This window comes from Fundulus heteroclitus, chromosome 5 (genome assembly GCF_011125445.2).
Source record: "Fundulus heteroclitus isolate FHET01 chromosome 5, MU-UCD_Fhet_4.1, whole genome shotgun sequence".
NCBI classification, from domain to species: domain Eukaryota; kingdom Metazoa; phylum Chordata; class Actinopteri; order Cyprinodontiformes; family Fundulidae; genus Fundulus; species Fundulus heteroclitus.
Window position 1 is genome coordinate 6,854,989 of NC_046365.1, and position 27,999 is coordinate 6,882,987.

At 40.0% G+C, this 27,999-nt stretch overlaps 1 protein-coding gene across 1 annotated transcript in view; it reads right to left on the bottom strand.

Annotated features, from left to right (window-relative positions):
* Positions 1-3,937: 3,937 nt before the first annotated feature.
* Positions 3,938-27,999, bottom strand: part of pik3r5 (phosphoinositide-3-kinase, regulatory subunit 5) — a 34,999-nt gene continuing 10,937 nt past the window's right edge. Inside the window, exons 2-18 of the mRNA XM_012873169.3 lie at positions 24,104-24,219; positions 20,175-20,290; positions 20,002-20,070; positions 19,488-19,626; positions 18,986-19,055; positions 15,096-15,270; positions 14,850-15,018; positions 13,591-13,659; positions 12,631-13,490; positions 11,783-11,902; positions 10,387-10,518; positions 10,181-10,274; positions 9,713-9,789; positions 8,390-8,483; positions 7,128-7,210; positions 5,350-5,465; positions 3,938-5,129 (exon numbers count right to left, since the gene is read on the bottom strand). Of these exons, the coding sequence (XP_012728623.2) occupies positions 4,979-5,129; positions 5,350-5,465; positions 7,128-7,210; positions 8,390-8,483; positions 9,713-9,789; positions 10,181-10,274; positions 10,387-10,518; positions 11,783-11,902; positions 12,631-13,490; positions 13,591-13,659; positions 14,850-15,018; positions 15,096-15,270; positions 18,986-19,055; positions 19,488-19,626; positions 20,002-20,070; positions 20,175-20,290; positions 24,104-24,203 (2,634 nt within the window). The 5' untranslated portion in view covers positions 24,204-24,219 and the 3' untranslated portion in view covers positions 3,938-4,978. The remainder of the gene's footprint in view (positions 5,130-5,349; positions 5,466-7,127; positions 7,211-8,389; positions 8,484-9,712; positions 9,790-10,180; positions 10,275-10,386; positions 10,519-11,782; positions 11,903-12,630; positions 13,491-13,590; positions 13,660-14,849; positions 15,019-15,095; positions 15,271-18,985; positions 19,056-19,487; positions 19,627-20,001; positions 20,071-20,174; positions 20,291-24,103; positions 24,220-27,999) is intronic.

The window sequence follows — 27,999 nt, forward strand, 5'->3', positions numbered from 1 at the left end:
CCTCTGCATCCGACTGACATGCCGGCACTGAACTGACAGCAAGCCACGCCCACCACAGGACGACAGCCAATCAGATCAATGACCAAAGTAAACCGTTATTACTACTGGGATTCTTTTCAGAATCATTTTCCCAGCACAGTTTTCGCGCTGATGGTTACATTAGTAGCTTTTTAGGAAATGTACCGTGTGGGACTTTATGGCACATTCATGACTGTTCTTCAGCTAACTTGTGTTCCTGGATTTGTCTTACAACACGGGCGGCAGGTGCTTTTCACCTGTTATCATATATATATATATATATATATATATATATATATATATATATATATATATATATATATGTGTGTGTGTGTGTGTGTGTGTGTGTGTGTGTGTGTGTGTGTGTGTGTGTGACTGACAAAATGCATTTCATAACTGAAGATTCTTATCTAAATGTGTTTTTCTTGTCGGGATTTCCCAGTCTAATTCCAGGTCTCAAGGGTCGGATCTAGGCATTTTTCTCCCTGGAAACCCAGCTCAAAGTATCTGTAGGTCTACTGTTTCTTGTGCCCGCAGCAGCAGGCTGTGCCGCCGCAATTAGAGCATGTGTGCTTGTCTTGCAAACCTGTATAATAGACTTGGGGTAAAGTGCCTTGCCTAGGGCCACATATCCATGTTGGAAGCTGGAACTGAACCCACAGCCTTTCAATTGCAGGAGAAGTACTCTACCCACCGGCTCCTTCAATTATAGGTAACATCTGATAGGTTAACCTGCACACGGCACACACTGCTGACTAATCACATTTTCTATACTACTCTTAGCCCCACCCACTGACTGTATGAAATAATTACATTAAACAATTATGTGTACTTTTAATACATGAATATAAATTTGAATGCATAATCTGTACTTTTAAACAACTGTGTATTTAATAAATTGTTTAAGCATATAAATGATTTTCAATAATTGCACGTTTATTGTACGTATTTTCAGCTTTATTTAAACTATCACATATAGCAAAATTAATCACCAACTAATGTTCTGTGGAACTCCCTCCACAGTTGCCCTGTTTGCAGTGCAGCTATGCTTATTGTACAAAATATTGAGAGAGGAATTTAAAAAAAGAACCTCAGCCTCATTTCAACAGATTTCACTTAAAATACAGTGGAGCATATACTACATTAAAAGGAAGTGCAGCTGCCGCTGTTTCTCGGCTGAAACCGAAAAAGGACCACTAAATATATGAAAGCAGAAGCTGAAATGTGGAGGATTTACCGCATTTTACAGCACATTAACTTCATGGTTTACCTGAGGAAAAAACTGATATGATTACTGGCAGTGGCGGTTCTAGACAAAATTTACCAGGGGGGGCCGAGGTGGGGCCAGTGTTTTTTCACAGGGGGACAGAACAAAAAAGTGAAACAATAAAATGGCAATATTTAACTGTGTAATAATATTAAGTGAGCCACTTGTGGTTTTGGAACTGCAGGTTTCAGACACCTGATATAGCAGTTGAAAATTTTGCCCCCAGCTCAATACGGCTAAAGCTAAACGTGAAACATCTTAATTTCTAAATCCTTCTTAGAGTAAAACTGTATAGGTAAAAAATAAAATTGGTCAAAGTGACCAATCAATTATGGTTTCTTTGCCATTGTAAATAATTATTAGAAGTTTATTTAATGTTAAGTCTTTAGTACAGGGGCCATAACAGGGGCCAGTACCATTTCTACAGGGGCATGGGCCCCTGTTGGCCCCTGTCTAGAACCGCCCCTGATTACTGGTGTGAGCAGGTTAAGCTGCTTGTAGATTATACTAATGAAGTCCTCCAAGTAAAGGTCTGTTCTCTGTGGTCTATCATGTTTGTGTATCTTTTTCATAAAATCCCAGACTATCACACACCAAGATATTATTTGGATAACTGATTGGTTTGGAGCTGTCACAGGATTACAGGGTAAAGCAAAGTTTCTACAATTGTCAGAACAAATACTGTACAGGAAAGACTAGTACCACTGGACTTAAGAGAGAAATTGCCAGCTGGGCATTGCTGATCAAACACATTTGGTATAATGACTAGTTCTATGTGTGAGAGTCACTATTAAAGCAAGAGCGCTGGCAGTTTCCTGGTGTAGAGGTTAGAGGTCTGCGTTGACGCAATGCCGACATGCAAAGAAATCAGCGATAAACCTTAGAGAAGCAATTGTTGCGCTACATCAACCTGTGAATGGCTAGACATTTATTAGTGGCTAATGTTCCCTGGAGTATACAGCATAACAAACTTAGCGTGCAACACTCAAAAAAGTAGGAAAAAAACAAAAGCTCCATGTCAGCCTCTTTAAACCCCACTTGGTATGCTAAATGTTAAAGTTCATGACAGGACAATTAGAAAAAGACTAAACACTTGTGGGGTTTTTTGGCAAGGTTGCTAAGAAAAAGCTTCTCTTTCCTAAATATATATGACAGCACAACGTAGATTTCTATGTAAACATCCAACTGACCCTCAACACCTTTGGAGCAATGTCCTTTTGACTCATGAAAAAAGACAGATGTTTTTTTTTTTTTTTAATCACAGTAAGCCTATCAGCACAAACCTCTAATACCAGCTGTCTAGTGTGTGAGGTGTGTGTGTGTGGGGGGGGGGGGGGGGGGTTGGGCTGGGTTGGCAGCCACACAACTTGGTGCGTCTGAGCAATCGATTAATTACTCCCTATATATCGCAGTGTTTTCCAGTCAAATATGAGGCAATCTGGCTCAAAGCCTCAATGAACTGAAGCAACGGTGTTTTTGCCATGACTGTGTTGAGTCATAATCATAACCATCTTTAGTTTTAAAAGTTGACTGTATGTAAACAGCCTCGAATGTTAAAATACAGGCCTGAAAATACGACGTAAAAAAAAATAACACGCTCATTGAGTATTTTAAAACCCTTTACCACCTTTAGTCTGACGTACATCCCTAACAGTTAAACTGAAAGATAACCGGTCTGTTAGAGGAATAAATACATCACTCCTAAGCATTCCAGAAGCCTAATTTCACAAGTGTACACACCCTTAAACTAAAAATCTGTTGAGGAACCTTTTGATTCAATTTCTGGATTCAGTTCTTTTTTATAGCACTCTTAGAACCCTCCATTTGATCTGACATATTTGCCCACTCTGCCTTGTGAAAGCCGTCAGATGACCTCACAGATTATACACCATCCTACAGCTTTAATTGTCTCCCATTAAAGTCTTTCCTCACTCGAAGATGGTTTTGGATCACAGCTGACTTGTAATAAATGCTCATGATTTTATCCACCCTGACAAAAAGTCTCTGTCTTGAGATGCTGCCAGCACTATATTCTGTTGTTAAGTATGGTGGTCCAGTGGTGAGGTACTCTGTTGTTTTCACATCAAATTTACCATTCACAAGTTTGGTTTCATCGGACAGAACACATTTTCCCTTTAGGCTTTGGGAGGGTTTCTTTACAGGCAAAGACTTCTTTCAACCAGAACCCTAAAGTTCATGTATATGAAGACTACAGGAGAACGTTTGTGTTAAACCCTTAGTCTTTCAATCAGGCACTTGCTTTTTTTTAATTCAGTTGTGGAGAAACGTCCAACTTTAGTGATGACATCTGAAGCACTTTTATCCAATGGACATATTCAAATTAATCTCTTACTAATTTAGAATCCAACAGTAAACAAACAAAATAATTTCACAATCTTATTTAAAATAAGCCCGTTCATGGTGAAGATCAATGGAATTTATGTTTTTCCTTTTTATTTTTCCATTTCCTCTATGTGCATTGCAGGGATAAAAAGCAGAAATGCGTTTTTGAAGGTGTACGGCGTAATCCCTTCAGAGGAGGTTTCCAGGGTTGAAGCCATGTGTGTAAGGCATTGGACATAAAAAGTAGCAAGTGCAATACCACTGACAAATTAATGAAATATTGTTTGCTTAAAAAAAAACCCCACAAACTACAAAATATATTTTTATTGTCACACACTGTATTACATTTTCAGAAAGTGCAGGTAATTAGTTACATAGGAAATGTCCATGTGAGTGCATGTTACAGCACCATAATATCCCCCTCTATTGATTATTTTCTCATTTTATCAGGTTGAATTATGATTATTTTCATGATATATTACAGTACTTACGGAGAGTTTGGTCTCTAGTTCAAATTTTGCATGTGCAGTAAAATGGATGTTTAATGAAAAGTCAACAGAGACCCCTGGTGGCCATATTCATAGCTGCAGTTAAAACTGTGACAGAATAGTTCTCCCAGGGAGTCGCTTATCAGATCACATGATACACAGAAAAACATGATGGCGATGAGTAAACCTTATAGTACATGAAATATCTTAAGAGCCTTAAATGTACATGTTGTAGCCGATATCTATAGTGTGTTTTCTTTTTATCAAATAATCTGCTAACAGTTCTGAAGCGATGATCGTGTGGGTAGATCGAGAAAACCTAAATATCATCCCACCTTTCTGCCTGTAGGACGGATTTACCAAAACATGTTATCAAGGGGATGCCAGCGTGAATGCCAATTTTTTCCTGAGACTTTTAAGATTCACCCTGATCAGCCATGATACATTCTAATGTAACTGTGGTTTAAAGTCAGTTTTGTCAACAAACACAAATAAAAAAGGAAGTGAAACCTGAGCAGTGAAACTTGAAAAGTTCTCTTCATCACGTCGAAGGACTGCATTGCACTGATAAAAAAAAACAACAACAACCATCCTGTCTCCAGACAGTCTTGGTATCGTGTGGGTTAAGAGCACTGATCGGATCAGAGGACGGTGAAGCCTGGAGGTCAGCGTGCAAATGCTTACTTCCCAAAACCCGCGTCCAAAATCTGCCGTGCTGGACTGAACCAAACTACCTTTAAGAAAACCGGCACAGACGGGTAAAAGTTCTGCATGTTTTTCCTTCTGTGTGCAAAGTGTACAAAGAATAAACAGTGCTGAAGAGCTGTCCGGTGGAATCCACGGAAAGCGGTGGGGAACGTTCTCAGGGTAGCGCCCCGCTGAAGGTTACGATGGGCAGGCAGAGCAGGGAGCAGAAGGTGGGGTTGAGAGGCTGGATCTGAGCCGAAGCCTGGGATTTCCTTAGCCTCCAGTCAGTAGAGCTGTCAGGTTTGTAGCACACCGATATATCACATCTGGATGAGACGGGAGGACAGACATGGGTTAGAGGAGGGGGGGGGAAAACCACGGGATCGGGAACCAGAGAACAAAACGGCACACTTTAGGAGAAAATACGACTGTGGTGGGAAATTATCTGACGAATGAAGCACAGGAAAGCAGCTTCTCAGCACACGGTGGTTTGTTATTTCCCTGAAGGAATGGGTTTTAATCGACTTGTCGCTCCACGTCTCATACCTGGTGACGCTTTGCAGGATCTTTTTTTCATCCTGGTCCAGACAAACGGCAAACGTTGTGTTTCCAGCTCCACTGACCTGCACCTTGTCCACCTTCACCTCAGTCACGGTGAGCTGCTACAAAAGGTGAGCAAAACAACGGTAATAGTATTAGTCATAGTTGGTTAAAGCATTCAAACACCTTCACCGTTACCACATTTTGTCACACGCCAGCTTTAATAAGGTTTATTTGGATTTTAGGAGGCAAATCAAAGTAAAGAAGTGCGTAATTGTACAGTGGAAGGAATATTACACATGCCAGAACATTTTAAAACCAGACAATCTAATAAATGTGGTGACTATCTGAATAAACCTCCATTTACTTTGATACCCATAAATCAAACAGCTAAACAGCTTTGCACAGCTAGGCAGACAAATTTGGCCCATTTTTCTTTGCAAAGCAAAGCAAGCTCAGTCAGATCGGGAAAGCATGCCACCACCATGTTTTATCGTGGCGGATGTGAAGCGTTAGTTTTTCTGTGATATACTGTATTCACATGCAGACCAATATGAAAACTTTTTGCCTCCTTTTTCTCACGTGCTTGCAGGGTTGCCAAAAACAGCTTGTGGCAAATTGCAGCCAGGATGTCGTAGGGGTTTCCTTTAACAGCGGCACTAAACCAAAAACGCCAGATTTGCACTGCAAAAACGGATCTAAAAATAAGTAAAATGTTCTTAAAGTTAGCGTATTTGTCCTTGATTTGAGCAGGTAAATAAGATTATTTGCCAATGGAATGAGTATTTTGACCCCTAAAATAAGATAATTAGACATCCTGCACTTGAAATAAGATGATGGAGATGACTTGTTCCTATTTTAAGTGCAAAAATCTTATTCCATTGGCAAAACATCTTATTTACCTGCTCAAATCAAGGACAAATACACTAACTTTAAGAACATTTTACTTATTTTTAGATCAGTTTTTGCAGTGTGCTTTAAACAGCCAATAGTGGCCCAGTCAGTAATCTGCCCAACCTGAGCTGTGGATTTCAGCAACCCCCACAGAGTTACTATGGGGACCTGGACATCTTCTCTAATGAACGACATCTTAGTCTGGCCTGTCAGTTTAGCCACGTCTCGGTAGGTTTGCATTTACACCAACCCGACTTTAAAGGTCTCCACGACGTTATTTTCCACCTATCAGCCGGGTTCTATTGTCTCCATGATGCTGTCGGTTTTAGCTGACTTATGAAGACGATTGATCGCCAGTGGATTTTATTTTGGAGGTACCAGAGTAAAGGCGGCAAAATCTAAATGCAAGGCTAACTTTTTATCTTATCTTTAAATTACTTACAAGAACAATGGATAACCATGCGTCATTTTTGATCCACTTCACAGCTATGCACAAGTTATGTTGTGAGGGTTTTTGCATGTAACAAGAAAAATCTGCCGTTGTTGTACTTTGGGTTTCTGAGAAATGTAAACAAGCCAAGGCACATCATTTTAACAGATAAAAAAAATTCCTTAGCACGCTGAGAGACAAAGCTGTTATGTTGAGCAAACTATTTTCTTGCCAAAACACAAAAACAGGCCTTGTGTGATGTGGCTTTTTGCTCTATCAAGCAGAGGGCGTGAAAAACTGCTCTCATAAGTGATTTTATTTGTGAAATCGGAGCATGAGATTCTATAAGTCACATTCAGGTCTGCGCCTTTGAAGGGGAAGCGCTGCAGCGATGTTTTCGACGCGACGGCCTACAGACCACAAAACCACCGAGATGAGCTGATGTCACGTCAGAGCTTACCTGGTTGTAACCCTTCTTGCTTTTGCCGTTCTGTCTCTTCAGGACTTCAGTCATGGTGAGCTGCAGGCACTCCATCTTTGAATCTGACAGATTTATGCAAACGTTTAGCACGCTTCCTCCTCCGACGGCAGTTTCACACACTTCAAGGCATCGCATATTACAAATAAGTGAAACAGTAGCAGTATAGAAAACAACTCAAAATGAATTCATCTTTTATTGCAGTGGCATAACCCCACTGGAAAGGTTTAGTAACATGTATAACACGCTGATATGAGCTGGTCAACAGGTCCCATCAAGCCAAACAGGTCCCAGTTTACCATCTAGAGTTAGTTACCCTAACAGGGATGTATGGCACTTCTATAGCATCTGCACCAGCACCAGGCAGCTAAGATTTACTCTCTAGTAGCCACGTTTCATCCTGCTGACCAGCAGTGTGCAGTGTGCACACACGGGAGATAGACTGCTCTATGAGTCACACCACCAGAAATAACTGTTACCAAACTGGCAATGTTTCTGACACGTCATTAAATGAGTTGAAACCGCAGTAAGTGGTTTAACACCTCATCATCCATTGGTACCAGTAACCAGCCCCGTGCCTGGTGCTGAAGCAGGACCCGACAGAGACATGGATGTGCTGTGTGCAAAGTTTTCTACTGGTAGATCTTTGGAAAACCCCTAGTTGGTGCAAAAATACTATTTTTAACCAGAATGCTATTTTTACAGCGGTATCTTTGGTAGTTGTCATAGATTCCATTAAGGAAGTGAAAAAACAAACTGGGTTTTCCTGACACACTGCTGCTGCTTACAAAGTGTCGAATTTGGTCGTCGTTAGGAGATGCCACTGGTTTTTACGTCAGTTGAGAAGCCTTTTTGATATCTGAACAATTAAAACGCCAACTAAATGGCTTAAACTTAAGTACAAGCTTTTTTTACTGGCCTTAAAAACGAGTGAAAAAAAGTGTAATGAAAAACCTTCCCAGTCCTTCAGAAAGCCTGGAGAACCACTGTTTCAGACCACTTAAAAGGATTACAAGAAACTTGGTTGGAAGAAAAAAAAAAAAAAGAACCAGGCTTCAACTTAAGGCTTTTACATATTACTGAAATTTACAAAAATATATATTTTTTTAATTCAGTCTGATTCTGATAATTACTATATATATATATATATATATATATATATATATATATATATATATATATATATATATATATATACAAAATGTGCATGTTTTATTTAAACAGAGCATTCAGTCGAGGCCTACCTAGTTCCTCAGGGTTCTTGCATGCTTTGATCAAGTTTACTGAAGTACAGACTTTGGTTTCTCTTCTCCACTGGCTTCTTCCACTAACAACCACCTGAAGGAGAGGGACAGATAAAGAAAGGAAAACACCTGAATGCAGTGACAGTGTTGAATTATTTATTGCAGGTATAAACAACGTTTAGTTTAGAGGGAAGCAATGAATCAGAGTCCTGCCTGAGTAACTGCACACTAACCTGACAAGCCAGATTGATAATGTGCAGCAATCTAGGTTCTGCACGTTATCAATCTGGGTCTGTTCCCTTTGCCGTTCAGGCAAAGGAGGAACATTAAGCAAAATGTTCCGAGCTGATTGGGCGAAGCAACACCTAGTGCCCGCCTACCAAAGGTTGATTTGAGCCAATCAAGGTATCAAATGCAATGTGGGAAATCTTCTTGGGACCAACATCAGATTATCTTGGCTTGGTTGGGCTGTACAGGGCTTATCATCTGTTGCTGTTCTTAGCTTAATGACATAGCTGACGGTGTATGGTTCATAGAAGAGAAGATCTTAAAAATGAAGTGTTTTGCACCTGACCTATTTAGAGAGAAGCTGTCTCTGTTGAATAGATGTGTTCTCTCCCAGAAGATGTTAAAATTGTCTATGAGGGTTACAGCTGTTTGTATGCATGTTTATTTCAGCCACTTGTCAAAAAAAACAATGTTTGTCCAGTACTTCTGAATTTCTTATCGTGGTAACATCAGCTTGTACTATGTGCTTTTTTTCCCCGGCAGCAGCGCACAGACACTCCCGCCTCCGCCCTGCAGATGCTCAGCTGACCTAAATCACGAGCCGCTGCTGGAGGTTTGAAGTCTGCTCACATGTGAAGAAGAGCCAGATAAAAACATGCAGACCTCTTTATAGACAGAAAAAAAGTACTGTACGGAAAAACTTGGCTGATACTATCAATAGCATCCTTTTGAGTTTTCCTCCCTCAGTAACAGCCTCCACGCAGAAGAGCGTTGAGGCCAGAATGACTGGGTATCTTTTAGGTGTGGTTAACAAAAATGTCTCGGGTTTTCTACTTGCTGGTCACCTGTCACAGACAAGTGAGCAGAAAATCAGCTAATTCTGATTTGCACCCAGCCTTAGTCAAGACAGAGAACTTGGACTTGTTCAGTAGAAGTGACAGAAACTGAAACCAGCTGAATTTCATTAAAAAGAAGGAAACGTCTTTAAAGAGGTAACGGTTTCCTTTTTCAGTGGTAATAACAACATACGTAAGATTACAGTTTTTTTAATAAAATGCATCTTGCCTATGCCGTTTTAACTTCTGATCGTCTTACCCTGTTGTAGACCACCTCCAGAGTAAGAGGCACTGCTTCTCTGTCCCCATCAATGCCGAACCGTTTGCTGGCAGCGCCTGGAATAAAAACAGAACCTGCGTTTAAACCAACAACTGGATCATCAACATGGCAGCAGCAGGTTATTATACAGTGACGCATAACATACCACATAGTTAATTGCACTATGTATTGGAGCCTATTGAAGCTAAATGCTTTTTCATTCAGTGCTTGGTCCCCATATCAACTGCAAGGTAGAGGGGTGTGACCAGCTTTCCCAGAACGTTTACTTCTGTTTGGAAATGAAAAACCAGAAGTGCGAGCGGCAGAAACTATTTAAGCCATGAAAGTAGAACTGACGTAAATGGAGTTATATAGAAACAGCAGACGTTCCTCTTCCATAACTACAGCCTCGCTCATGTTTACCCGGCGGTGCGTTTGGCCTGTGTCTGGCCTGCGTGCTGCACTCACCCATGGCCTTGATGGCGCGCGTTCCTGCGGTGTGACCCAGCTCGAGGGAGTGAACAAACACCTCGGTCCGTCGTTCTCCACAGGCCAGCGTCAGCTGCAAAATCCAAAGCACGCGGGGATCACTCGGCGGCTCGGGTACGCGTTGAAACGTCTCATTGAGGGAGGGATAAAAAAATGTGCATCGGCGCTGACTGTGAGTCCATTACCTCCGCCTGATAAAGCTGGATCAGAGCTGGGCGCGCTGCGTAGCGGCAGTAGTACAGCACCAAGTCGGCCAGGATGGGCAGACGCTGCTCATAGGAACTATCGTAGGAGGCCGACTCGGTTTTTGAGGTTTGCTGAAACGACATTTAAACATCAAGAGTACAGTTTTAGACAGGGCAGGGCCAGCAGGTTGAAGCATAACATCAGGCGTGACTAACAGGTGTTTACAGTGCCTGCCAAAAGTAATTACACCTCTTCTTCTTCTCCTCCTCTTGTCACGTTTCAGGAACACACTTTAACATATCATTTGGGATTTTATGTGGTAGACGAACACAAATTAGTACCTAAGAGTGAAGTTAATTGAATAGGACAGATGTTTTTAAAATTGTTTTACAAAGCAGAAATGTGAGAAGTGAAATGCACATTTGGACTCAGCCCCTTCTGAGTCGATGCTTTGTGGAACCACCTTCTCTGCAACTATAGCTGAGCTTTACAGGCTTTGGGGGTTATGTCTCCTCCAGCTTTACATATCTAGAGAAAAGATTATTTGCTCGTTCTTCTTTGCAAAAATAACTGATATGATGCAGAGCATCTGTGAACAGCAATACCAAGCCTTGTCACATGCTCTCGATATACCTTTTGTTCTATGTCTAGGGTCCATATATAAAGTTTGCTGAGTCCTTTAATGGCTTGTTGGGAAAATGCAAAATTTGATCCGACCAAAGACTGCCTCTTCTCCTTGCACCCCCTTCTGATTAAGGTGGATGGCCAAATCTAGGTAAGTTTAATGTTGTGTCATAACTTTGGTTATTTTGTTGGGTAAGAGAGTGAATCTGAATGTAGATGTGCCCAGGTACAGGAGAATGTGTGTAGGCGTGTTTAAAATGTATAGTATATTACTTTATCTTCTTATGTGACAGACTGAGTAGTATGGCTTAATAAGTAAAGTGGGAATCAGAAAAACTTTTGGCGTTAAGGATTATAGGAAGGAGAAGGATATAAACAATAAATTACACATATAATTATATATATATTATTATTAATATAATTACATATAATATTTATACATAATGTTTGTATGTCTTAAATTCACTATTCATTCATTCAGAGTAAAGGGGCCTAAAACATTTTTTTAAAAAACATATATGCATCTTTTTACACTTCACAATTAAGCACTTTACTAAGTTTGACTGTCTATATACATACATTCCAAATAAGATACATTAAGGCTTGTAGTTGTAACACAGAAAAATGTGTGCATGTCTAAGGGGTGAGAGCACCTCTGGAAGTCACTGTAAACCTCAGCATTTAGCAGTCCAGATGAATTCCATTAGCCACACTTTGGCTCTCACAGAATGTAAAAAAACAAAAAAATGAAAGTTGACATTGCACATATACCTGGCAGACAACGTTGGTAGGCAACTTGAGGAGGCTGAGGGTGTTTCTTTCGTACCACGGGTCCAACATGCCCAGGAGATGTGCGATGTCGTTAGTGCTGTCGCCTGTGTGGTTCTGATCCTAATCGGTCAGAACAACATGCATTAGTTCACTTTTAACCGCCGCAACAGGCCGTGTTCTGGAGGCTTCATTGTGAAAACCAGCTATGTAACAGAATGAAATCAGATGGCCCGCCCCGCTTAAATGTTCTTTTGGCTTGCGTATTGTTTTTGTCTTGCAGGTTCTTATGTGGTTGGAAGGCCAAGGCATACTGGATCCCAGTACGCCTTGGCAGTACTGGGATCCAGTACAGGTCATTCTGTCATGCCAATTTTCCATGACCAAATTCCAATGTATTCTAGACTGAAATTTGCACAGTTTAGTTGATTTTTGCTGGCACCTTCCTGCTGAAGGTGACAGACCCCACCTGCAGGTGAATCACAGATTTCCTGTCGGACCTGTGGTTCATCTGTGGTGCTTTATACGTTTACTGTCCTGCCTGGGTCATGTATGAATAAAAATGAGTTATTCACATTTCCTAGAGGACAGTTTCAACATTTCCATAAAAAATATTAGCATTTAATGAAAGAATTTTTTTCTAATCTCCTGGTTTTGGAAATTTGACAGTTTGTAGTTTCCTACCAGGAAACCGGGACTGACTGTTCCAGGACAGACAAACATTCTGTTTAGATCAGGGAGTCTCCCAATCTAGAATCTATGAATAAACAAATTGGCAAAAAAAAAACGCACTCTGCAACCCGTTTTCACAAGGATGTTGATGGGTTTGGTCAGACTATTCCTCTACTCACCAAGGGCAACCCTATTCCTTTCGGCGACCCCGTTTGGACCAAAGGAGTGGAAGCCCTCCGGTGTCCTGATCCTGAGTCCCTCTTGACCGGCACAAAGTAGAACTGCAGGTTAAAGGCTCTTGTGAGACGAGGACACGTGCTCTCGTTCTTCCTCAAGCTACTGTAGGCTCGGGCTACCTTCCCGGCTACATGATCAGCGCCAAACACCACCACTCTTAACGTATTGTTCTTATTGTCCTCGTCACTGCTCAGAATGGGCCTCCTTCGGAAGCAGATATGTCTTAGAGCTTGGGTTTGAGGCCTTGGCAGAGAGTCGGAGCTGAATAACTTAACCTGCTGCGGCAGAGAGTTGGAGCGCGTTTCCCGCACCACCAGAATGTCTTTAGCTTCAGAGTTCCCCAAGCTCTTAGCCCTGGAGAGCATCCTGGGGTTCTTGGGTTTGATAAATAGCCGCTGGAAGTGCTGGCTGAGACGAGTCGAAACTTTGCTTGACCTCGGGGAACATTTCTCAGCCACAGGAGAGGAGCTGATGTACTCGTCGGAGTCGTCACAGTAGTCGCTGTCGACCCCAGATGCCACAGAGAAGAGGGAAGGGGGATACGACTCGGAGGCCAGAGACATGGTGGAGAACATGGAGTCTTTGGAGGTGGTGGAGGTGGAGGAGATGGTGGAAAAGGTGGAGGCCCGATGGTTGCCATTGCAGCTTTCGGCGGCGATAAGAGCAGAAACCACTGCTTGACCCTCCTCGTCATCTTCTGCCAAGTCCTGTTCATAATAAAAGTCCACCTCCTTCTCCTCCACAGCCTGCCCACTGGTGCCAAATTCATCAATATCGTGCTCCAACAGGGTGTGAAGAACATCTGTTTCAAGTCAAAAACATCAACACAAGCATTCAAACTCAGCGGTTCAGAATACATTCCACATATCTAAATTATGACTGGAATAACCTGGAGTTTTTACCAAAGTTATCCTTCTCCCAGTGAAACATGTACGTTTTGGCAGTGGGCAAAGGTAAGGTCTGAAGGATTCCTGGAAACGAGTAAAAGACAAGAGGAAGAAATTCAAATTCCAGCTCAAACGGTAGTACATGTTTGATTTAGAGATGTACTGAGTCAGACATTTATTATTCTAGTATCAGTGAGGTGTTCAAAATCATGTCAGTTGAAGCACAGCTGTATGAAGCTAGCCAGATTCAGTGTTTGGTACGTTCATCATCAATGAGGCATTTAAAAACAAGGCCACAGGAAGCACCGACAGCTTTTCCAAGCTTCAAGAGTGGAACATTTAATTTCTACAGAGCCATGTCAGCTGTTTGTTTAGACTGCTCCTTTTAATCAGAGGGCAAGACTTCAGCAAACAACAGGAGGCTGAACATGTTACAGCAAAGTCGATCTGTTTTATCCTTCTGAAGAGCCTAATTGTTTCTGTAATGTGACATGCTCGTTTAGAAAACGTTAGCAACTCTCTGGAAATCTCAGTTAAGACGAGGTTCCACTAAAGCTACAGGGAATACAACGAGGCTGCTGCCTACGGTAAATAACGGTAACTGCGCTAGCAGTGCTAACTGCACATATCAAGCTAAATGCTAATATAAGGTGCAAACCATAGTAAACAATGTAAACTCTGTAGGTATTTGTCCTTGTTTTGAAATACCAGAGACCAGGTTTAACAGCAGAGCTGCGACAGAGAACAGTCTCTGTTAAACAATTCAACATTAATAATTTATATAAAATAAATCATTAATGGTTAATGATGACAGATAGAGCTCTTAAGCCTCCTTTATACCTGCAATAAATAATCCAACAGTAATAACACATAAAAGTAAACTTAAGCAAATTTCTTGTGCTGGACACAGCTATTTTTTTTAAATCATATTAGAAAAATAAGCAATAACTTGTGATTTTACAGTAATTTAGTGGCACAAGGGGGGGGGGGGGTCCTCTCTAACTCTGGGATGTGTTTGAGAAAACTGGATTACATTATACTTTTTTGTTAAGACAATTTAGATACATTTTCAATTTATGTAGAAAGAGGAATGTCATTACTTTTTGTTATTAGCTTTTAATAATAATAATAATAATAATAATAATAATAATAATAATAATAATAATAACAAAAAAAATCTGTGATTTGATATTGGTCACAAAATCTCTGATCGGTGCATCTCTAGTCATACCCTAAACCCCTGACCTATCGCTCATTATTAACCATCCGCTTACCATCAGACCTCTTCCCATTGGATGAAGGGATTTTCAGTGTCTTCCTCAAATGCTCCAGTTCCTGCATGGCGTGACTTCGAGCTTTTCCTGGATCGCTCATGACGGCGGCGGTCTCGAAGATGTCGGTCACAGAGGAGAACATCTCCTTCAGCTCATTTACCATTTTTGACTGCAAAAATAAGCGTCTCTTATTAAATTTGGTTGCCTTTGTGTTTTCTGGTAGATGCCAGGACTTTGAGAGCATACCTCTAGAGCCTTGTGGATGCTTTGCAGAGGATACTTGGTGCCCAGCATGGATTGGAAGGCGTGTTTAATCAGGGTGATGTAGGTGTCCTTCTCTGAATGCTGAATGCCACTGAGCTGCTCGGCCACAACGAGAAAGTCAGCGGGAACCTCGTCTGGGTTCATCAGCAGCACAGTCCTGCCGGCAGCAGACAGGTAGAGTCATACATAGTCACATGGAGAGTGATGCAGGCAGGATACCACATGGTTGTTATGAGGTTATCAGTGAGGAAGGGTGTGAAGGGGAGATTTTCTAGGTCCAAGCATTGCTCCCAGAAACAGGAAACACTATTAATGTAGTTCCAAAGAACAATGTGTGCAACTGTTCTTATTTTACTTCTGAAGTGTGACATCAGAGCAGACAGACTTAGTAGCATAAAAAAGCAGAAGATACTAAACTAAACCACATTTTAAACGGAACATTTACAGTCCCTTGCAGGAGTATATATACCCATTGTGCTTTTTCATATTTTGTCACGTTACAGCCACAAACTTTGATGGAACTTATAAAGATTTTTATAAGACCAACACATAAAAATTGCATCATGGTAGGTGAAAGAAAAATGATATCTTGTTTCAAAAAAGTCTTGCAAATTAAAATCTGATCGGTGGGGTGTACATTTATGTTCATGCCCCTTTACTTGGATAACCTGATCAGTACATAGGTCCACCTATGTCTAATTTAGTGTTTTTTGAAGGCCTCAGAGGTTTGTTAGAGAACATTAGTGAACAAATAGCATCATGAAGACCAATAAGAACAGCAGAAAGGTCAGAAGGAAAAGGTTTTTCAAAGGTTTATAACAGAGCTAGGTACTAAAACAATATATCTAGAGATCCACAGCTCTGGTGGGAGAATCTGTTTGCCTGGCAGCCATTAATTGTGCACTTCAGAAATCTAGTGTGTCAAGAAAAAAGCAATAGGCTGTTTATTTGCAGTCAAATTTATATGGGGACACTAGAAAAGGTGGGAGAATGTGCTCTGGTGAGAGAAGATGAAAACCTTTTGGCTTCTATATAAAAAACAAAAACATAAAAAGAACAAAAAACCATGTGAAAGTCCATCTGAACACACCATTACAATAGTGAAACATGGTGGTAGCATCAGGTTGTGAGGACAACTTTCTTTAGGCAGGAACAATGAAGTTGGTCAGAGTTGATAGGAAGATGGAGGGCGCTAAAGACTGAACAATCCTGAAAAAGACCTCGTTGGAGGCCGTGAAAGATTTCAGGCTGGGCCGGATGCTCACCTTACACCACAGGTGTAAGGTGAGCACTCTAAACATACAGCCACGGAAAGGTCAAGATTCATGCTCATGTTTTAAAATGACCCAGCCATTGAAAATTGATGTCCACAGATGTTCTCTATTTTAAGTGACTGGTTTTGAGCCTTTTGCAAATTTGGGAAGAAGAACTGCCAAAAATTCAAGTCTCTAGATATGCAACGATAGTAGGGACATAGCTCAAAAGGGAGTTCCCCAAACCACTGACTCAGAGCTGCTGAATGCAAATTTGCCAGATTTTATCTGTAAAAATACAATACTTGAAAAGCTATATTTGGTCTATCATATAAAATACATGTTAAGTTTGTGGTAGTAGTGTCATTAATGTGCAAAACCTTTGAGTGCAAATACTCAAGGCCTTATGGATTCTGATGTACATTTTGGAGATTGCTGTAAGGCATATTGCATCACTTCCTGTTTTCTGTTGCTGCGTGTGGATTGTGGGGTGGTGTTCCAGACTCTCGATTTTATCTTAAATCTCTTTGCTGTGAAATCTCTCAGGTTCTAAAACATAAGCACATGTAAAACACATTCTCTGCTGCTGCACTTTTGGGGACTCCTTGTATTTCACACGGTTCACTTTTCTCAACATGGTAAGAGGTTGTTAGCCTAGCATAGCTTTAGCCTTACAATGGCTTCCTCCCCTATCCATCCATCAGCTTCTCCATCTCTGTCTAAGTCTCCCCCTTTCTCCTGATCTCTGTATCTGATGTTTAGTTATTCCTCTGCCTACTTTAGTGATAATGGTAAATCTAGTGTTTTTGTAGCTTTGGAGGTTAGGGTGTCAGAATTGGATGCCCGGCTCCGCGCTGTTGAAAAACCAGCAGAGAGCTGAGGCCCCTTAGCTAGCGTGAAGCCACAGAGATTAGCTTAACATAATAGTCCCCCAGCCGTACCCGAACAGCCGGGTAACCACGCCGGGTGACAATACGCAGGAAGCATAGCTCTAGATTCCAGCCCCAAGGTCACCACCAACCCATCTGCGTTTCTAATAAATTTTCCCCACTTAGCGACACACCCACAGAGAAGCCGACCCTGGTAATTGGCAGCTCCATGGTCAGAAGCGTGGCACTAGAGACACCAGGGACCATAGTCAAATGCCTGCCAGGGGCCAGAACGGGTAACATCAAATCCTACCTGAAACTGCTGGCTAAGGATAAGTGTAAATACAGTAAGATTGCTATTCACACTGGCGGTAACGACACCCGGTTACGCCAATCGGAGGTCAGTAAAGTTGGTGTTGCTTCAGTGTGTAAGTTTGCTAAAACAATGTCGGACTACATAATTTTCTCTGGTCCCCTGCTTGAACTGACCAGTGATGACATGTTTAGCCGCATGTCGTCATTCAACCGCTGGTTGTCTAGATGGTGTCCTGATAGCAACGTGGGCTACATTGATAACTGGCTAACTTTCTGGGGAAAACCTGGTCTGATCCGGAGAGACGGCATCCATCCCACTTTGGATGGTGCAGCTCTTCTTTAAAGTAATCTGGGCGGATTTATTATTTCTCCAAAATACTGACAGCCCAGGGTCCAGACTAGGAAGCAGAGCCATAGTTTAACACACTTCTCTGCAGCTTCTGTACTGTTACCCACCCATTATCCCACTGAGATACAGTCTTTCCAGTGGCCAAAACTGAACAGATTAAAAATGGATCTAAAAGGAGCAAATCATAAAAATCTCATAAAAATCAATATGACTCAACTTGAACCAAAAAAAAATAAAAAACAATTAAATGTGGTTCATTAAATATAATGTCTCTTCCTCCAAAGTTGGTTAACTTATTAACTTGTGCTGACATATTGCATTGATTGCGAAGAACTAACAGTATTTCATCACAACCCTGTCCTATCTGACCATTTTTTAATAATCTTTGAGTTTAATTTAGTGGAGTTCTCAATCATTTTGCCATTCTCCCAAACATGATTACCTCATCCTCAGTAAGTGAGGTTGCGTTGGAGGAATCTTTAGAACCTGATCGGTGTTTGAACCGCAGTAGAGCTTTCTGAGCTATCTAAACTTTTAGCTTGATCTAAACCGTCTACTTGTATGTTACACCCAATCCCAACCAAGTTATTTAAGGAGGTATTCCCTTTGATTAATGCCCCCATGGTAGACATGATTAATCTATCCTTACTAAATGGATATGTACCACAGACTGTTATTAGCTGTTATTAAACCTTTACTTAAGAAACCCTCTCTTGATCAAGATCTAATCTTGTTTTCCTATCTAAAATTCTTAAGAAAGTAGTTGCTAATCAAGTATGTGAATATTTACAAAGTCATGACCTTTTTGAAGAGTTTCAGTCAGGCTTGAATACTGCTTGTCAAGACTCAATGCAACCTACTGGGTTTCCTTAGATAGCAAACCTTTTGATTAATCTGAATGATTTGACTGAATTTGACTTTTTAAAGTACCCTTAGATGATGTGAATTGGTGCTATATAAATAAAATTTTACTGAAAATTGAATTGAATTTTAGAATATGCAACAGCAGCAGGAATTCACTTTGTATTTCCTACAGTCTGTAGCAAATGTAAAGATCCAGTTAGGAGATATAGAAAGGGGACATACATGGTCCTTGAAGTTTGGTCAGAGGTGTTCAGACCCTGCTCTTCTCTAACCAGCCTCTGAAAGGAAATTCCTGTGAGAAAAGCAGAAAAAGGAAAATATTCAGTGAAGATTCGCTTGTTTCTAACTTTATTAGCCATACACTGGACTGGATGGGACTAGTAGATGGAAAAGGCATATCTATTCACAACCTAACGCACATTCAGTCAGATAATTCAAACCATTTCATTCAGTCTATGTTAGCACTTCAATCAGTCATCACTGTAAACTCGGCTGCACTTTAGATGTAGTTCCCAAATTTTTGTTCCGTAAGAGTAACAACAGTTACATCCGCTTTCACAGAAGAAGAAGTGCCCAGAAATCCTAAAGCTGTGACTTCATTCTGTCCTGCCCTGAGGCTGCACATCCTTGACCTGCAGCTAGAGGGAGTGCTCTCACAGTAACAGAAAACATTCACAATGCAAAGAAACAAAGGATTTGAAACCACGGTTTCCTTGATTGTTACCAGGGGCCTTGATCTCCAGCTGCAGCATGGAGAGGAGCTCTCTGCACACACTGCAGTACGGCTCAGGCCAAGTGAGGAAGCTGTAAAACACCTCCAGGGCTTCCTCCAGGAGCTCAGTGTGTGGGGGACAATACGGGGTCTGCAACCAAAGCACAAAGCATCTATTTAGAAAAATGAGGGACTAATCTGGGATTGGAAAAATGAACCTATTAGCTACATTATGTGGTAATCCGGTGAAACTGAATTTCTAAAACAGCATATTTACTTTCTTATAATTCAGTTGCTTCTATGCTTTTTGGAATTAGTTTACTTTTGCACAAAATGTTGATCAAGTATTTTTTTCTTGTATGCTGTAAACATTTCAGACTAACCTCATGGTGAATTAAATAGAGGAACTACAGTAAGTGACCTTTTGAACAGAGTTTTCCTACGTGTTCTTTAAACATGAATGGTTTTTCTGAGGCCCAAATAGGGTAAATGTTGCTGATGACGTCTGCGTTTAGACGGGGCTTACCTGAAGCAGAGTGGAAGTGAACATAATGGCGAGGGGGGCCACCAGCTCATACTGGCACTGCTCCTGAGCCTGGACTCACACACAGGGAGAGAAAAGATTTTTTAGCAACCGTCGCATTAATAACATTCCGCAGTGTGATTTGATCTCTTTGACAAGGATCCAAGGGCGGTCACCTCTTTTGTCTTCCTGATGATCTGTTGCAAAAGGATGAGGAAGTTCTCAGGATCTCTCTTTACAAGTTCCTCCAAGCTCCAGCGGTTCATCGACTGACCCGCAGAGCACATCAGCACTGAAATACAATGGATAGCACACACTTTCACACAGATATTGGATAGAATGGGAGAGAGTTGTTCAAAAAAAGAATAAGGTGCTTCGTTATGATCGACAAAGGGGTTGTTCACAAATCTCAACATTTTCAAAGGTGTACAAAACATACTCTTATAGATTTTGGCAATCCCCAATTCGTTATAATTGAGATATAGAATCTATGTACATATGGCACTATTGTTTGATAAAATTGTTGTCATTGCACATTTTACAAAACAGGGACATCAGAACAGTTCAGAACATAGAGAAAACAAAATAAATCTTTCTTTTTACAGGTCAGAATGGTCTGAGCATGAATTATCATGGGCTACCAGTAAGACAGAAAGATAAAATGATTGTAATATACATCAAACATTGTCTACTAGATAGAAAACACACCTAAAAAAAAAATACATGGATAACCTGTCACACTCACGATCACATGCAGCGTTTTTTTTCCCCAACAGCTGTGGACTAGTTGTCTAAAGTCCCGTTGGATCAAAGGCACCAATCACCTAGCAAGCATTTGGTTACCACTTGGAGCAGTCTAAAGTAATTGGCTGAAAAATTGGATGAATTTGACTAATTGGAAGCCATTCTTGTATAGTGGTATATGTGTATACACAGTATGTGTATTAGTATATGTGTACTGTTAAGATATAGCTATTTCCTGATGCAAGGAACTGCAAATATATTCACCACATACAAAAATTGATTCTGAACTATAAATTGCAAAACAAAGTGCTACAATTAAATACGTTGACTTACTGGGAGATGGACAGTAGCACTTTTAAAGTAAACCTTATGAGTGTGCTTCATACATGTGTTGTTTTACCCAACTGTAGAAGTGGTCGAAAAGCTTGAAACATTGTCGAGAAAAAAAACAACGAGACTCAATATTAGCTGGTTTTTAAAGCCCCCTTTCTTGATCCCCCACCCCCTGACTTACAAAGCCAGCTGAAAAGTGAAAGTACCATACTTTTCATGTAACATCTTTTGAATAACTCTCTATTGTGTATGTGTTTCTATGGAGCTCGGTTTCCAAGGGAGCGGCAAAACACGATTTGCTGCAGTTCCACAGAAATATTTGTAGATGATACATCAGGAAGTTTGGGGTGTAAATACAGCTCATACCTCAGAGGGTGTTCCGAAATCTTAAAAAAAACAGCCAACATTTTGCATCATATGATCACCTGTGTTCACTGAGGAGCTAAGTGCTAATTTTCCAGTACCAGATGTCAGAGAAGAAAATCAAGCTGCTACCTTTAAATCATACTGCTACATTTTGAATTGATCATTTTAGCACTTTGCATGCCGAGTATAAACAAGTAATTAATCACACCCATTAACAGTAGAGGCCTACATGTCCTTAAAGAGACGGCAATAAATACAGTCAAGCTTCAACACAAGTGTTCATCATATTTGATTCTATTGTGCATCGCTCTGTGTGCCGCTGGCTGATGTTGATGTGATCCTCTGCCTTTGTTTTTGACTCTGTGCACCGCTGTAACTCCTGCCTCATGACGCCTCACTCACACAGTGCGGTCTGTACCCACCACTTCCTCCCAGCTGTCTATTTCACACTACTTCCTCCAACAAGCAATAATACGTCGCTCTGACGATCTGAAAGCAACAGTATCACCACCACCACCAACAACAAGCTCAAAAACAGTTTGGCGCTCACATGCACTCAAAGCTGCCCCTCGGGGTGCCTGTTGTGACACTGTCATGTTTCTGAGGAGGAGCAGTTCAGGTGGTTCTGGTGTGAATATTACTCAGGAAATGAACTGCTCGTACGTTTCTGAGAAACAGCAGCACAATCCCCTCAAAATTGCCATTGTTCTTTTAAAAAGTGCTCTATGCTCTCTACCACCTCAATAAATACCAAGTTTCCATAAAACTGCCATTTTGAAAGACATTTTACAACAGTAGTACAACAGGAGCTTAATTGCTTTTGGCTTGTTTTGGTCCGTGATTCAAACAACAACTAAACAAAACTATTTTTAATCAAACACTGCCTGAAGGGTTGGATGACACAGTGTTATTTATGGTTTAAATACCTACTTACAAATAAAACTGTTTAGGTTGCTAGTTTTTAAAGCTACCAAAAATATTCTCAAAAAGGTGGAAAACTCTGTTTCTTACCAGCCACAACCTCAAAATCCAACATGGCTGCCTTGCAAAACAATTTTTTTTTGCTAACAGTTGTTAGCCTGATAATTTTATTGCATTATTATTATTATTATTATTATTATTATTATTATTATTATTATTATTATTATTATTATTATTATTATTATTATTATTATTACAACCAAGAAACTAGTGTGGTCTAATACTTTTTTGCTGATAGCATGTACACACCTGAAACCAACAACATTACTCACGACTCAGTTCTACAGCTGGTCCACATAAGTCAAGGAGTAATTTAGCACGTAAACCAAGAGGAGTTCACCTCAGCAGACCGCTGCCATCACCAGTGCCTGGGTTTATTGGATTCTTGATACTTTAAGTCATTGGGGATGATCAGCTCAAAACAACTGGCTCATTCCTGTACTTCACTCCCCAAAGTAGGGATGCACGGTTTTGCGAAAGATCAAAATTGTGATATATTTCAACCATAGTTGTGATTTGTAAACAAGGACTATTTAAAATAAGAGATGTGACTGTTTTTATTAATCAGAATATTCTTATTAAAGAGAACAGCTTGTGGAGTTGGACATAAATCCTTGCTGAACATAAAGTGCAACCAACAAACAAGTTTATATATTAAACAGTTTGACCGGTACTTAATGCTATGGTGAGAGTCCTGAAAGTTTCTGGTAAAAAGTATTAATTATATAAACTCTTAAACAAATAATAAAATTAGATCATCTCACTGCTGCAATTCTCTACCCTTCCATGTGGAGGCAAACCCACTTTAAACATGTTACCGACACATAAAGGACGTGTCTTATCCATTAATTGCTACATAGCTAAAAATTACAGACCTCTGCGATTTGGAAATTATGTCTTTTAAAATTGCAATTATATTCCAAATGCGATTCATTGTCTAGTAAGGACAAATATATAAACATGATTTGCTCTTCTTGCCAATCTTTTCTCAGTGGTTTTCTCATTTTTTTATTTTCATACTGTTGCAATGATACTTTTTTTTGTTTTTGTTTTTTGTTTTGTACAAATATGGTGAGTGTGTCACAGAGCCTTGTTAATAACTGAGGCTTATGAAGATGCAATATTGTTGACTTTGATTTCAGGAGGTGATTCCTCATTCCTCATTTGCAAACCGTGACTTCTTAATACACATTGTTGTAATTATTTGTATAAAAAAAAAAAATCACTTCATAATATCCATATAATAGGAAGCCACAGTGTTCCATAAGTATGATATAAATATATGTTCGATATAAATCAATTTGTAATCCATACTCAATTATCCCAATATGGTATTGTGGTTTAGATGTATCTATTTTGTTTTTAAGTTTAACATTAGCAATGATATTTTAACATATAATAAAAATAAATGAAAAAAGAGATGTAGAGGTGGAGACGTTTGGAGTGCTAAATGGGCTAAGGGTAAATTTGACACTTTGTTCCCCTATTTCAGATCCATCCCCTTACACAAAAATAAAGTTTCTTCCTGAAAGGCCTAAAAACTACAAAAAAAAACCCACCAAAACTCACTTTTATTACTTTTAGGTCACATCACAAAATGTGGTTTATTTTATGTTAATTATCTAGTTAGACCCACAGATAACTTGATTAAAAAAAATGACAATAATTTCTGTATTCTTACCGTTCCAGTGGTGCGCGGCGGTGGGACTCTGTCTCAGCCCGTCCAGACACCGGTCCAGCGCATGCTGGATCCGGTCCTCTGTGCAGGTGGTGTGCTGCATCTTCACCACTCAGGCTCTGCAGAGGACCACACAAAGAAGCGCCGTTACTAATCAGCGATATATCGTCTAATAGCGCCTAGCCCACTCATGTTTTCAGTAGAATATTATCTCATATATGTTAATCGTGTCGCCGTCTACACTTTGAAAACAGCCTCGTCTCTTTCTTCATAGACACTGTGTTCTGTTATCGTCGCTGCTTTGCATGAGGGCAGATCCGCGGTAAAAATGAAAATGAGGCCATGATGATACACAAACCATAAATTGTCATTTATGAGTGAGAGGTAACGCAAACACACCTTTTTGCGTATCAAGACTCTTGCTGCTATAGTTACCACATTATGCCTAGGTCAAAACAACTAAACACCTGCTCTGCCTCAAAACAGCTTTCCAAGAGTCAGTAGTAGTGTATGATCACTAAAGCACTCCCAAACACCATTAAGTTGACTCACTTTAACTTTTTTTGGGCCAAATATAGGACCTCTACAACTTTACAACTTTTTGAGGAGAGTGTTATATATTTCTAAAAATGAAGAAGTGAGTAGTTGCTAAAGACTGGAGAAACTGAATATAGTTCACATACGTCAAAATAGTTTCAAAACTTACACACGTGGTGTGTAATGTATTTATCTTTCTACTTTTCATCACATCTCTGCATCTGCCTGTTTTTCATGCATCAACTGAGGACAACCCAGGTGTGGCAACTTGTTTCAGTTCTGTTATGACCACGTCTCATTATATATGAAACAGTGATTTCTCAATCCTGCTCGTCCTCTTTGAAACCATAAGCTTAACGCTTTAATGCAACAGCTCATATAGTGCAACCTTTGTAAACCCAAAGCAAAAACAGCGACCAAAGTGTCTAAGGCAGGAAAAGTGGTTGGGTAAAAACAAAAGTTTGTCTGTTCATAGAGCATCGGTGCCCACTTGTTTCGTGCCAGATGCATGAGTTGCGTTATCTACGAATTCCTTTGGTTTGTGTTTTGAACTTTAATCAGACCAAACACAAAGAACTTCTTCTTAAATATGTGTGTGATCAATAGAGGCTATTCAACATTAGTTTTTCACTAGTACTACTCAGGGCATAATTAGGATGGCAAGTGTGATATTTAGCAGCACAGTTGACCTAACTGAACCTGAGTCTGCGTGTAAAAAGGCATAGCGGAGATTGTTGGATAAAATTATCAGTGGTGAAAGAGAGAAAGGGCAAATAAATTGAACATCACTAATATTTAAATCACAAACAAATGAAGGAAACTGATCTTATATTTTTTGGGCCTGTACTTGTTCAAACAAGGAAAACATATTCAAAGGTCTTTAATTATGCCATTAATATTGTCCTTGTTAGGCTTCTTCTTGGTAGTAGTTAGACACGTAGTGCTGCTCTCACATTACAAGAAAATATAATACAAGATATTTGGTTCACAAGAACATAATTTTAACAGTGTTTTGTTTTGTTAGTTTTTTGTTGAGAGGGGGCACTAACAATCCCAATTTTTATTTCTTTTTTTAGGGGGGGCTGCACTAACAATCCCTATTTTCTGTTTCCACAAAATATGTTTTAATGATGGCTGGACTCATAAGGGTTATGCTCTTCTGTTTCCCAACAACAGGTAGCTCTGGAGCAGATGCCAACGTTAGCCTTGTTAGCAGCTAACGGTAAGCCAGATACGGTATTCTCACACCATCCTTTGTCCTATTCTCTCACTCTATCAGTGAATGTTTCTTTCACACACCCAAAAGAGTTCCAACCAAATGATTTAGAAATGGTTAGGCACTTCTTCAATACTTTTGGAACCAAGGATTGTGGAGCCATTCTTTATTGGTCAGATCTGTCAACGCAGCAACTCCAGAACATTCTTACTTCAAAATAGGAGTCTAAAACATAGGTGCTAAACCACAGACCCAGCAACGAGCTATGACAGATTTCACTTCGACTAAATATATCATAGCATATGAAATATCAGATCTGATGCACAGTTCGGGTCAGACTTGTCAAAAGAAATCTGCAGTCTTGTCAAAATCAGGCAGAGCTGTCAGCTAACTTACAGTTGTTTTTGGATATATTCCAAAGACAAAGTTAGTGAGAAGCTTATACCCACTCATTCATCATTGGCATTAATATATAGTTAACTTTAACCTCTGATTTTTTTTTTTTATTTGAAACATGTTTTTCTTCAAGGGTTATACAATAACCAATAAACTTTGCAAACAAGGCGGGTTCAAAAGTTTAAATTTATCGTAGCTTTTATTTATCCAAACAGGATAAATTATATGCAAACACACCCACTGATATTTGATTAAATGTATAGTAGCAAGTTGCATCTTGACAACATGGTAGTAACATAGCTAAGTGTGAAGTGACTATGTTGCAAAGCAGACAGTGGGCTATGTGTTTTACTAGGTGTTTTACAGAGGAGGAGCTTAAAGGATTAAAATCAAAAGTGTATGTGCGCTGCCATTTCCTGAAGTAACAACTCTTTGTACTCTGCTATATTTATGTCAAAACTGTTATATCGCAATTAGGATTTGTATTGTAATAAACTATGCTGAGAAAGCAAATCAGATGAATCTGAACTGTTAACAGTATAGCTTAGGAATCTGAATGTACCTGCAGTTTATTATCCACCAACAGACTGATCTGTAGACATCTCCGTTGATGGACAATAAGCTTGGTCTGATTAACAGTATCAAGGTGTACCAAGCATTTAAAGTTACAAAACTGGTACATTTTATTTTTTGACATAACACAGTTGGGCGTTAAAACTACCACATCCTGTCGTCAGTTAAACACCCCTGCGTCCTTTCCGGCTCTTTTTTCCCAGAAGCAATCACACTTTAAATAAAACTTCCTCTAAAAGAATAACTCTCAAACAAAAAATATGCTTTTACATTCTTGATGTAAACGAGCCAGAGAAATGCTTACGGAAATCAGCGCTGAGGCTCTTGGCAGGTATCGCGCGATGAAAAAGGGGATGAAGAAGAGCAAGATGGTTACACTAGCTTTTTCTAGAACACTAGGCACACACCCCTCACATGTTGTTAGTAGAAAATGTGTCACCACTCGGGTGACATATTTTCTACTAACAACAATCAATCGGGTCTGATTGATCGAGTAATAGCATGGAGTCCAGGACTAAGTGTGCATACTGGCCCCAAGATAACTGTCCATTCCGCTAATCCATCCCTTCAGACGTATCTATATATGACATACGTAGATATGTAACATAGCCTCATCTAATATCTAACAAAGGTGTGAAAACTGGCTCATATTTTCTCTAACTGTACAGAGCAACGTAGCACTGTTCTTCTGTTCCCCACCAATTGCTACACAATGCCAGTCAGCTGACTGAAAGAAGACCCATTCTCCCTGCTGCTTTTTACGAAATATTTCCATTCGTCCTGTGGGAGCCCCACTCATCAAATTAACGTTCATTGCTAATGTCTATCAAAATATCTAATAAATATTTGTTTTAAATTGTTACCACTCTAACTATCTATATGCTAAATTATCCTGGCAAGCTTAAGAACATTTTTACCTTTCCATTTTGAACAAAAGTAATTAGAATCATGTGATTTCGCTTTAAATCCTTGTGTTAATAATGTAAAACCTCTACATTTTTTCTCAAAAGTATGCTGTAATAGAATCTCATGCTTATGTTACAGTGACTACATGTTCATTACATGTAGAGCTGCTAGCGCTGGTCAGGCCCCTCTGGGCGAATTTTGAAACCAGGTGTGAATGTAGTACTTAAAGCTTGCCTTTTGTAATGAGATTTACTACATTTTAGAAATTAAA